A 13061-nucleotide genomic window follows, 5' to 3' on the forward strand; every position below is an offset into this window, starting at 1 on the left:
AGGATGGGGCTGAATTATAGCCTCTAAGATCTTTTTCCAACTCTCAGCATCATATAGTTTTGTAAGGCTAATTCATACAGATATTAGTTAAGGAGATAGCTATGCCCCTTCAGGATCTTTCTAGTTTAATTGACAATAGTGACATAAACCTAAAAAATACCATTCTATGTTTAAAAAAGAATAAAGGATGGGGCAAGTCAAAAGAACACAGGAGTGGGCTTCCCTGGTGGCGCAGTGGTTGAGAGTCCGCCTGCCGATGCAGGGGACAAGGGTTCGTGCCCCGGTCTGGGAAGATCCCACATGCTGCAGAGCGGCTAGGCCCGTGAGTCATGGCCGCTGAGCCTGCACATCCGGAGCCTGTGCTCCGCAACGGGAGAGGCCACAACAGTGAGAGGCCCGCGTACCGGGAAAAAAAAAAAAAAAAATTCCTACAACAGAGTGGGCCCTCAAATATCTACTGAATAAATATCTTTAAAACACTGAAGGGCAAAAGTAGGGAAAACAGCAGAAGACCTGTATTAGAGGCAGATTTCTAACTCTGAAGTCTGTGCAAAAAATATAAGCCTTTTGAAATAAACTTTAAAATGAAGAAAAACAAAAGAATATTTTTTAGCTACCTTAATTTTACAAATTCAGTTGCTTTAAAAAAAAACTTGAAAAATTTAAGTGTAACTCGATGACTGACTTTGGAAAGCTTTTGCAATACCCTTACACCAAAGAAAAATTTATTAAAATACAGATTACTGGTTATTTAAAAATACATGAGAAAAGACAAACATACAAAAGCATTATCATACAACTGATTTCTAAACTCAATACTTTTGAAATACAAAACAATGATCATTACCCCCAAAAGTCAGTTTGAAACAAATTGATTTTTAAGTTGGTATTATAATTCTTTTCACTCAATTTTGCTTACAAATGTTACTAGGTTTTTCAGTTTCGCCACAAATACTTTTTTTGACATATTTATTTCTCAAAGTAGAATATAGTTATTTCTTGCAATTAACGTCAGCAACTATAGAAAGCTTCTCTTAAGTCACATGGATTTAGTATATACGGTTGCTGCTTTGGAAATAGTTACCATTCTGAGTTATCTATACTAAGACTCATGTATTGACAGGCAAAATGTTAATGGGCAAAGTATGGAGATTGAGAGCAGGATGACTAAGAAAAGATATCTTTTACTGCAGACCTGCTAAAAAAAGACTCCATTATTTACTCTGATAGTATTGCTAGAGAAGCAGTTTCTGCCAGATCACAGGTTGGCTATGTAGTTGTCCATTTTATTTCCATCGCTAAAGAATGGCAGACTTCAACAATTAGATTGCTCAACCAAATCAGCAGACCTTTAAGCTACCATATACTTTAATTACAAGAAATAAATTATTTTCTTAATTAGGTTAGCAGCCTTGTATCTGGAAAGGCAGCAAAACCCACTTTGTTCCAAAATTAGAAGGCCGACTCAGAGGCTGCTTCTAAGGTGCCTAACTATCTTCTATCATCAATCAGTCGTGAAGGTGGACCTTCATGAACTCAGTAACTTAATAAATGTAAAAATGAACTCATCTAATCAACACAATGTTGAGCCTGCAAAACCAAAAAAGTACATTCATAAGGTAGGAATTGGTTTGTATAAAACAAGAGGATATATATCCTCTTATATAACACAAAAGGAATATGCATGGTAATAAAAACAATCTATAATAAACTTGCAAAGAAATGATTCTGGTTTACATGTAACTCTGCTTAAACTGACCATGACTGAATGATTAAACATTTTCTTCTCTTAACATAATGCCCATTCATTATAAGCTAAGCTGGACTTAGTTTCTTATAAATCTCTTATTTCCTTGGATTTATCTACTACACCTTTACTTTATAGCCATTTAACTTATAAGCTGGGCCTGCCCAGCCTGCCTCTGAAGCCTCTCTACAGAAGGATACCAGATGCATTTAACAAAGGCATCTTCTCATAAGAATCTGCACTTCAAAACAGCAATATGAAGAACCAGCAATTGGCTCTCCAATGTAGCTACCTCTCATTTCACATTATCACAGAAACAGTGCAGTTTAGTAACCATTCCTTCCTTACAGAAAACTCAGTAGCTGTAAAAATTTTTGTTGTTTCAAAACACATTTCAATACTTATTAATTCCAAAGATCCGAACACCATGTAGCTGTGGCATTTTGGGAATTAGCACACTCAGGAGAGAAGCTGTGTTTAAGATGAAGTGAGTTGGATCATACTTCGTATAGAAACTTGCCAGAAAATATCTGTAGAAATAAAAGTTAAGAATATATATATAACATCTAAAAGTGAAATTACTTAGAATTTTTAAAATATTTAAAGGTAGGAAAAAGGCCACTGAAACATAAATACCTAAAAGCAGAACCATTTCTTTGAGCACTAAAACAAGAGCAAAAGTTTTAGTTTGGGGGCCTAAATTAATTTTATTTGGGATTTAAACATTTGTTTAATGGAGGCATATATGCACATTTTGCTTTTCTGCAATCGTGTTAAATGTATTTAATGCAAGACAGTTACTATAGTCTTTAAAGTAGAAGGCTTTCAAACTAGGGGTCATGTGCTTCCTGAAACTTCAGGTGTAGTTTTGTATCTATGTGTATATATCTGAAGAGAAAGTCCAGATTCAAAGCATCCATCATATTCTCAAACGGTTTTGTGACCCACCAAAAGGTTAAAAAGTACTGCTGTAAAGTTGTGAAAAATGGGTGTTAGTGCATTAGTAGAGTTTAGCATCTTTGAAAGAAAACAAATACTTGACTGCCCTTTTGATGTTCTCATTTCCATACTGAAGTTAACAGGTATATAACCAGTATAACGGGAAACTTGAGAGACACTATTGTAAAATTCCAGCTGTTTTGCTATAACCGAACATATGTATATATATATTCAAAGACATCCAATATCCGAGAATTTGTTTTAAGAAGCCTAAGCCACCTTTAAGACCACAGATCATCGAGTCAGAATGCCTAGTTTGACCCAAGGGTACATCAAAATGAAGACACATCATGAGGCCACTAAAAGAGTATCCTAAAACATCATACCTTACTTGATGATAACTAAGAAGTTACTATGCACAAGGGTGTTTGTCTAATTAGTACTTTTAGAGTACACAGAAAAGTATTTTAATAGTGTTTCCTCTAAAGGAGTGATAAATATCTTGTGTAATATGGTTAGAAAAGAACAGCTATTTTCCAAGTACAACTAAAAACATCAGAGAGCTGTACACATTATTTTCAGAACCATCTAAATTGAGAAATTTTATACTCTTCCACCTGTTTCACAAACTATAGTCAGAAAATTCATTCTTGAGAATAAACCATATTCCTCAATCCTTACTTTAAATCCTGTCTTCCTGCTTTCATATACTTGAAGACTGTTCATACTTCCTTAACTGAACAATATAGGATACCATTTACATTCAGTAAGCTCATTTAATTTCTCATCATCATTACAGGTTTAATCTGTAATCTGATATGTTAGAAATAATAAATCTTCTTGGAATGGCTTCTCCTCCTCATAGCATATGTCTCCTTTATGTCTTTTAATAAAAACTGATTGTGTGTGTGGATCATATGAAAATTACTTGACTCTTACAAAAACCTACACAACCCTCCAAGGGGATGCAAAACCCAGGTAGGAATCAGTGTGGTAGCATTTATCTGCCAAAGGGTATACTAGAAAGAGACCTGTATTAGAAGCTAGAAGTTTAGGGTTTAACCTGGGCTATTGATTCCAACTAGCTACAAGATCTGGATGAAGATGATGCATTTGAATCTGTTTATCTAAAAACCTGGGATAATATTACTCATCCTACCTACCTAACAAATGATCAAATAAGAAAATGTAAATGCACTCTGAAAAATATCAATGCTACACAGACGGCTTTAATGCTGTTTCCTCAGTTATATAAGGAATTTAATCACAGAATATTTAAAATCATACCTGTTGGTCAAAAGTACACTTTAAGAAATATGGGTGTTGTACACAGGTACCTCTTAGTTAGGCTTTTAAGTGATAGCCTTTTAAGTGATATCACCTTTTTTGTGATAGCTTCTATTGAAAATTCAGCATATGTCAGGCTTTTTACATGTGCAGTTGACCCTTGAACAATGAGGGTTTGAACTGCACAGGTCCACTTACAGATGGATATTTTTCAATAGTAAATACCACAGTACTACATGATCCACAGTTACTACACAATCCGCAGTTAGTTGAATCCGAGGATGTGGAAACGGGGATACAGAAGGCTGACTATGTAAGTTATACTTGGATTTTTAACTGCACAGAGGGCGGGTGCCTATAACCCCCACATTGTTCAAGGGTTAACTGTATTATAATGCAATCCTAAACATTTTATAGATGAGGAAACTGAGACTTTCAATAATATGGCCAAAAGTCACATAGCTAGAGAGTAGTAGAGCTAAAATACAAATTTAGGGCTGTTTGAATAACCATTATTCTTGTTATTGCATTAATCTTTGTTAGGCCATACAAATAATTTTTCTTTTGACATGAATTTTATGTGGGACTAAAACAATTAAAAACTTAAAAAATTTCCTCCCAAGTGCTATAAATATAAGGAAAAAGAAATCTACCACTTTATGATTACTTTATTCTTTTCATTTGAAAATGTCTTCCCTAACTTAAACACCTGTCTAAAACCTACCCTAAGTCCTAGTTTAAGGAATTCTAATGCCTCCAAGAAGTCTTTCCAGCTGCTGCAGACTGTACTGATTCTATAATGGATATATAAATCTATGTCTATATCTATATATATAGAGAGAGATATATCTATATATATGTATCTCCTTTGTGGTATCGAGTGTTTGATTAGGATATATGCGAAACATCCATTATATGAAAGCAACTGAGTGTGGAATTCAAAGCAATCTATGTACTTATAAATTCTTTGCAGAAATAAACATAATAATAGAGAAATAATACAAAGTGACAATAAATAAGGGATATATAACAACTGCTATGGATTTCAAAGCAGAGCATTATCATTGAAGGCTGGTTGCTAAGGAAAAGACCTCACTGGTAAGGTCACAATTTAAATCTTGAAAGAAAAATAAGACAGATAAATTAAGAAAGGAGAAGGCATTTCAGGTGGGAAAATGACTTGAACAAAGGCATAGAAATAGGACTATACATGAAGTATTTAAGAAATGCTGCTTAGAAGAGTGTGACCAGGTAGGAGTTGGGTGAGGGTAAAATAGTCACATAAAGGAAAAATGAGGTAGGAACCATTTTGTGGAGGACCCTGAATATCAGGTAATAGGAGGAAATTACATGCCATATATAAGGTTAGATGTTTTACAGATAGGTATTATCTCATTTATTTCTTACAGCATCAGATTGAGTTAGGTACCATTGGCTAGAATTTTATTTATGAGCAAACCAAGCAGGCTGAGTGATAGGTACAGGATTCAGCCCGGGTCTGTCCTACAATGAAAGCCTAATCTCTCTTTTCTCTAAACCATACTGTCTCTCCCGAGGAGTCGGAACATCCAGATGTGGCAGGTGGTCAATGAAATTCATCTGAAATCATCCAAATCCTTGTTTATGGAGATTAATCTGATAGTAGAATACAGAACAAGACTATGTGTTTAGTATTCTTGCAAGCAGCTTAAAGACATGAACTAGAATATATTTAACTTGTATTCTAGAATGTCTTGTCATACTGATAAACATGTAAGGTTGTCTCCATATATATTTGACTGAAGTGAAAACTGGTTTATTACCAGCTTGTTAAAAATTTTGCCTGTATTTTATAATCTCTATGAAGTAGCAATTTACTGATACAGGTTTTCAACAAAATATTCTGTTTCTATTTCAAATTTAATCTAATAAAAGGATGGCTTCCTCTCATCCAATCCTCCTCATACCTGAAAATTTCCACCACTTACAGAATTATTGGAGAAATTGTGAAAAACTTCCGTGAAGATGTAAACTGTACTCCATAGTCCAGTTGTTCCCAATGAGTTAGGAGCCTCGCTTTACCCTGGTCAGGAGTTTCAAATGGTGTTCCTTTTACTGCATGCAAAAATACATACATCCCCTGGAAAACAAGCAAGGGGGTATATAATAAATATCAAATACAAAATTAGTATTTGCCAGTTAGCATTAAGACAGTTGCAGACTGTGACAGAGAGCGTGATTAACTTGACAGCTCAAGTTTTAAGATTTCATATTGTGAAAGACTGGCCGGTTTCTTCAGAGTAAAACAAAACTTCCAGGGGCTTACATGCAAATATTATCTGCTGAAAACCACTCTAAGTCAACTAAAAGTAACCTGTTTTCATCTCCTATTAAATTGAAAAGAAACGAAAAGTACCATCAGGGTAGCTTTGCATCATTACATTTAGATTTTCTAACACATTTCCTGTTGGGAGATAGAATTACCTTTTCTCCAATGTGTAGGAAAGTCATATTAGTAAATCTGATGATACTTATAAAATGATAAAAACATACAAGTTGGAAAATAATAATAAACAAAATCTCTGTATCGGGGAAAACTGTTTTGAAAATATTTAATATTAGGACTGTTTTTGTCTCAATAGTTCTTTTCCAAAGCAACAAAGATGGTTTGATGTAGTAAGTATAATGTTCAACACAATTTACTTTTAAAATCACCACTGTACCTCAACAGTGTCTTTTGAAGTTAGTTTTTAAAAATCAAAGTAAAAAACATTACTAAAAGCCATTCTGTCCAGCGATATGTTTAAGCATCTAATTTTGTGGTTAATTAGGGGAAAAAAACCAATGTATACTAGATGTGGTTTACTTGAGATGCCCATTTAGATTGATAGTTAATGCTTCATTGCAGGATCACTGTCTGAGGCACTGGTAACAGAATAAAGCCTATATATGGTCATGAAACAGCTTTACTTATTAAAGTCATGATGTGATATCATTTTTTTTACTTCAACTTTTAATAAATATATAAAAAAATAGAAATATTAGTGATTTGAAATTTTACATTATTCTATTAGGTTAAGAGAGCCCTTCTTTTCAAAGTTTAGTCTGTCTGCTTCCTAGTTATTCCATTAGGCAATTTAAAAGTTGTTTACCTACAGTAACACTTAAGCAACAGAGGAATGGATTCATGTTCAATTGGATATAACTCTACAAACATTTAATAAGTGGCTAATATGTACAGGACACAGGACCTATATGCATATATGAAATTGAACAAGACATGTCCAATGCCTTGAAAAAGTTCAATCTTCTAAGAGATGGTAAGAAAAAAAAAAGATATGCATAAACAACTACAATGTAGGGCAGAAATTACTATCAAAGGTACAATCAAAGTACTCAGGAAATGCAGAGGAGGGAAAGGTTCCTTGTTGCTGAGGCTAAAGCCTTGATGGTTCCTTGTCACCTACCTCAGTCTTGAAGGTTCAGCTCAAATGATAACTCCTTAGTGAAGCCCTTCTCATTAGCAATAATTAACCTGTTGCCTATGTACATATATATAATTTTATTGAAAAGACTTTTACTATAGCACAACATATTGTCTTAAAGTTGTTTATATAATGTTTGTTTTCCCATTAGCCTGACTACCTCAGGAACAAGGGCTCATACAAAGCAAGTATTAGATATTAAGCCAAGATGACATTAAGCCAAGGAATGTTTATTGTGTAAGCACAAGAAACCATTTTCACATGGGTTTTAAAAGAGACTATGAAACAGAAATTGTATGCTTTCAAATTCTCAGGAGAATGTGACCCAAAAAAGTTAAGAATCTCTACTCTAGACCATACATGTGTTAGAATTATCAAAGCGAAAGAAGAACAGTCCTCTAATTATTTACTTCAAACCACATACACTCACCAGTGTTCAGAATATAATATTCAAATAGTTTATGTATTCTTTTTAATAAGAATAAAATCTTATCTAACCATTTATCTTCTACTCCATTTTTATTTTTAATAGTTTTTCTATAAAATTTTAGTGATGGATGATTTATACCCACATTAAAAGAATTAGGGAAAAAAGTATATATAGCTCATAGTTAGCCCTTAACAAATATTTACTGGCTCAAAATGAAGAGAATTCTCTTTCATTTTAAAAGCTAGGATAAGAATTTTGTGAAGTATTAAAACTTCTAAGAGTGAACTGTAGCACTGAGTAAAAACAATTGCTGTAGGTTTCTACTATATGGTTCAGAAAGACAGAGACCATGTTTTTTCTTTTTTCCCATATTTGGTCTATTTTCCCATGTTTAAAAGCATGCAGTATGTATTTCACATTTTTAATTGGTTTAATGTAGCCTAACTTCAAAAGAAATTTACATTTGGCATCATGTAATTGCCACATCTATGGCTGGTTAGTCAGGTTTTTAGTGGAGGACTAAGAAGTCAGAAGTTTGCTTCCCTACTTGTTCTCATTTCCTGTCCTTTGTCCATGGCCATATACTGTGCCTCAGTCTCAGTCAACCAACTGAAAACATGAAGGGAGGAGATGACTTCTAAAGTACATTTAATACATGTGCCACTGGAGAAGGGAAAATTATGTGAGAACAGACTAATTTATTCAGCAAACATTTAAATAGGTCTTTAGAGATAAAAACAAAAGAAAGATAAACTGCTAATTATAAAAGGATAATAAATTCATGAAAAAAATGCAGCATGGGACTTTTGTAGCTTCCTAGAAGAGGTGACACTTGAGTAGTTTTCCTGGAGAAACAGGAATTAGCCAGGCAGAGTAGGAAGGAGGAAGAGGTATTAAAATAGTGGAAGAAGAGCCTAAGCCAAAGCAAAAAGGTGAGAGAAGACGATTTTCATTATTGTAGAGCACAGCTTGTGTTTGAAGAGATGTTAAGATTGGGTCTCTTTCTTGCCTCTGTAGTATTATCAACTGGTCTTGTATGCCACACAAAGAACTTGGCATTTTACTATGAATGTAACAAGGAATCACTGAAGGACTTAAGAGTGTGACCTGAACAAACATGAATTTCAAAAATATCACCCTGCCAAATTGGAATGAAGGAAAGTAGAGTAGAGAAGCGTCAAAGAGACCACTTGATCTACTGGTGTAATCCACCTGAGGGGAAAGAAGAGCATGAAATTATAGCAATGCCCATAAGGATCAAGTTGAAGACAGTAAAGCAGTAGAATAGACAAGGCTTTGACTAAATGGATGTGGAATATAAAGGAAAAAGAGTTACCCTAAGTCTAGGGTGACTATATATACTAGTTTGCCATGGGTGGTCCTGATTTACACTTACTCTCTTGGAGTAGTTATTACTAGAGCTCTCTTTTACTCTCAAAACAGTCTCTGTTTGGATAATACATTATATTAATCACTTTACCTCTGACATTCAGCTGTGTGGCTTGGCTTACTGGGCAGATAGTGGTACCTTTAGATTAGATTAGGAACAAAATCCAGGAACAGATTGTGGTGGGTGGTAAGGGATATATCAGGAATGAATTCAATTTATACTTGTTTGGTTTAAGGTGCAAGGTGATCTGGCAATATTAATATGGTCATCATCATTTAACAGGTAGAAACTGAAAATACAGATAGATGAAGTAACCTAGATAAAATATATATCATAAGAAGAGATGAAGAAAAGAACCTTGAGGGCTTCTCTGGTGGCACAGTGGTTGAGAGTCTGCCTGCTGATGCAGGGGACAAGGGTTTGTGCCCCGGTCCGGGAAGATCCCACATGCCACGGAGCGGCTAGGCCCGTGAGCCATGGCCGCTGAGCCTGCGCTTCCGGAGCCTGTGCTCCGCAACGGGAGAGGCCACAACAGTGAGAGGCCCGTGTACCGCAAAAAAAAAAAAAAAAAGAACCTTGACAACAGCAATATTTAAGAGAGGAAAAGAGAAAACTGTGCAAGAGGAAATAGTAAAGGAAAGATCAGAAATATATCTAGGAAAAAGCAATCCCATGGAAGCCAAAGGAAAAGAATTCCAATAAAAGGGATATGATTAGTGTCAAATATTTCAGAGAAGTCACTATTTAAAAACAGTGTTTTTAAACACTTCCTTCCAAAGTCTATCACATAAAATGGACTAAAGGGACATTCACTGATCTCTACCACATCATCTTTGTCATCCTCCAGTCAACTTCAAATGCTTTCCAGAAGATATAAATAATATCAATTTTTTAAGAACCTATTTCTCCTACATTTTTCTGTCTTAAAGTTCTAAGCTCTTCATTTTGGTTAGATCTTTAAACAAATATATAGTTAATCTGGATTCAATTAAAAGTCTCAATTAACCAGATTTCTCCCCTTTCATTCTACTTTAATAGGCTGTTAAAGACAAGAAAAGTCACTATCATGTTTTGTTTTGTTTTGTTTTTAAACAGGCAATTTCCAGGGCTGCATAATATGGTCAGTAGAGTCAATCTAACCTCTGGTACTTTGTAGAGCTATCATATAATACAAAAGAGCAATAGTCAACAGGAAGAATCTAAGGCACCATAAGTTTCTGAATCATATAAGGTATGATTAAGCTCAAAATTTCTGTACTGAAATAGAAAAGTATATATATACAATTTAGAAAGGATTTAAGCCAAAGATGTTCATTATACTCCAGTTAACCAAAAAACACAATTACTTCCTCTGATACATTTTGGTTAATCAATATATTATAGTGGCCTGAATTACAGTGTCTTATAATTTTTGCTAAAATGCCCTACTTTTTTTCAGATTTTACAAAACCAACAGGAGAAAAAAATGTCTTACTTACAAATAGGGTCCAATGTTTAAATATAAAGTGATAGGAAAAATATAATCTTATTCCAGGTAAGAATTCTTCAAAATTGTCATATATACTAAAAATCACTGAACTGTACACTTTAAATGGGTGAATTTTATATCTCAATCAAACTGTTTAAAAAAACTGAGTCATGTGTTTTTCTTCTTTGTAACATAAAACTTTAAGCTTTTTAAAAAACTGTGTTCAAATACACTAACATAACATGGACCATTTAGCCACTCTTAAGCGTACAGTTCATAGTATTCAGTGCATTCACGATGTTACACAACCATCACCACCATCCATCTCCACAACTCTTTTCGTCTTGCAAAACAGTACCTTCCCATTGCTGCCTTGCCCAGTCTCTGTAAAACCATTAAACCTTAAGTGTTCAGTATAAGGTGAAATTCTTACCAGATTATGTATAACATTTGTTAAGGTCCAGGCAACAGGAACACTGAAGAAGGGAATACTGAGTAAAACGATATGAAGCAAGCCAACTCCCAAAGCATATGTCAGCCACATACCCCGGCTGTTCATTACACGAGTATTTGGATTCACCTCACTGTGGGCAACTCCAACATTCATGTTTGCGCTGTAGGAAAGCAATGGGATGAATCAACACTGATATAACTGGAAATCTAAATATTCCTAATTCTGACATGACAAAATAAGTGTTACTGGGATTATTTTTTTACCTCATCATTCTGAAATAGAACAAACAGACCCTCCAAAATATGCTACTTGCAGATGCTGACGAGGGCAGTAAATAATTCTTAACATCTAACTCCCCAGTAAGACAAGCAAGACTTATTTTTATGCTTCTTGTTGAAAAAATAAACAGTTAAAATGCCTTTCCTAAAGCTTGTCTTCAAGCATGTTTGTTTTACTAAATGAAGTAATGGGCAGGAAAACGCAAACTGAAAGAGAAAACCTACATTTTCTTAAGAGTGTAAAGTGAAAACTCAGGAGGTAAATTTACCAACAGAATAATATATTAAAAAGCAAAGCTGACCTAACCAGTCTGTTCTGAGTAGCCAGACTTACATTTAATGTAGTGAGTGTTGTGTCCATAAAGAGTGGTCAGAGTTCAAATCACTCCTTTATGAGTACTGAAGCTGCGAGGAACATAATGAGGTGGAAATTTTACATGGTCAAGGGATAAGGTTTGTTTCTCAACCTAGTGATACAATTAGGTTTAAACAAGGAGTCTTTCTTCTGCGTATTTTAACTCTAGTCACCTTCCCTAAAACTTTGGTTTTCTCTCATTCTTTCCTTCCTTCTTCCCCTCCCTCCCTTCTTCCTTTCTTTCTGAGATTGGGGGTGGGGGGAGCAGAGCTACATTATATTTCGAACAGCTCTGATTTAAAAATATATAAACACTTTCTATTACAGAGTTGGCCCTGAGAGAGGAATTTCTCCGAACCCCGTCCATCAAGTGTTCCGGAGTACAATGGCCCTTCTCCCTCCAAAAATCTGTAGGCTTACGGTGATGAAAGTTGGTTGCACTGAAACAAAGCAGAAGCCTCAGATTTAAATGTGTAAAAAGTCCCTCCAATCCAAAGATCCACCGTGCATGTTACATTCTTTTTATACGCTATAAGTTATACTTAGAACGTGCCTCCACTCAAGATGCCTTTCCCATTTTCGACAGGATAGAAAAAAAAAAAAAAAAGCTCGAAAGTAGGCTTAAAATTTACATCTGAGCTGGAAGGCAAAGACTGACTCTATCCCAGGCCAGAAAACCCTTCCACGGAGTCTGCCACGCCACTTCAGGACTGGCAAACAATGACTTCAGAGAGCGAAGAGCCTCTCGGCTCTGCCCTCGCGATGCCGGGCGACCCACAGCGACGCCCCCTACCCCCGCTGCCATCACCGGCAGCCTTCCCCGGCGGCCGGAACTCCCAGCTACTGGAAGCTCAGCAAAAGCCGCCGCTGCTATGGCCACAGTGCCCCCCGCCCCGCCCCTTTCTTCTCGGAGCTGCACATCCCGTCAGGGCCAGGACGCGACGACGGGGATTTAGGGGGCAAGCCTTGGGGGCCACTTGGCTCGCACGTCCTGACAGGGCGCCGCGGACGGAGCAGGAGTCCATTCTTTCCCATCAAGCCAACCCGGGCCCGCCAGCAGCTCCCCACTGCCCGGGCAGCAGCACAGTCCCGGCGACCGTTCGTGCCCACTCACCCGCCGCCCCACTCCCGGCGGCTGGCTCGGAGCAGTATCAGCTCCGCTGTGGCTGCAGTGCCGACGGCTGCGCCTCCTCAGGCAGAACGCGAGTGGTCAGCCCCAGCGCGGCGCGGCGCGGCGCAGCTTGCGGAA

At 36.3% G+C, this 13061-nt stretch overlaps 1 protein-coding gene across 2 annotated transcripts; it reads right to left on the bottom strand.

Moving 5' to 3' along the window:
• Positions 1–626: 626 nt before the first annotated feature.
• ORMDL1 (ORMDL sphingolipid biosynthesis regulator 1) lies at positions 627–13007 on the bottom strand. 2 transcript variants are annotated; one of them, XM_082841048.1, is made up of 5 exons: positions 12927–13007; positions 11792–11862; positions 11159–11339; positions 5941–6092; positions 627–2277 (listed from the first exon to the last, which is right to left on the bottom strand). In XM_082841048.1, the coding sequence occupies exons 3-5, from the start codon at positions 11330–11332 to the stop codon at positions 2142–2144; spliced, it is 462 nt and encodes a 153-aa protein (XP_082697174.1). In that variant the 5' UTR covers positions 11333–11339; positions 11792–11862; positions 12927–13007; the 3' UTR covers positions 627–2141. The 2 variants fall into 2 exon arrangements, with proteins under 2 accessions (XP_082697174.1, XP_082697173.1); XM_082841047.1 differs by lacking the exon at positions 11792–11862 and having other exon boundaries at positions 12927–13003.
• Between the last annotated feature and the right edge of the window lie 54 nt (positions 13008–13061).

The sequence above is a fragment of the Leucopleurus acutus genome (assembly GCF_964270905.1).
Source record: "Leucopleurus acutus genome assembly, chromosome: 6".
NCBI classification, from domain to species: Eukaryota; Metazoa; Chordata; class Mammalia; order Artiodactyla; family Delphinidae; genus Leucopleurus; species Leucopleurus acutus.

Excerpts from the sequence above, each read along its gene's own strand:
- ORMDL1 (XM_082841048.1), bottom strand. The coding sequence starts at position 11,332 with ATGAATGTTGGAGTTGCCCACAGTGAGGTGAATCCAAATACTCGTGTA. Across the intron at positions 6,093-11,158 it reads CAAATGTTATACATAATCTG|GGGATGTATGTATTTTTGCA; the intron begins GTAAGAATTTCA and ends CTTGTTTTCCAG. Across the intron at positions 2,278-5,940 it reads ACAATTTCTCCAATAATTCT|ATATTTTCTGGCAAGTTTCT; the intron begins GTAAGTGGTGGA and ends TTATTTCTACAG.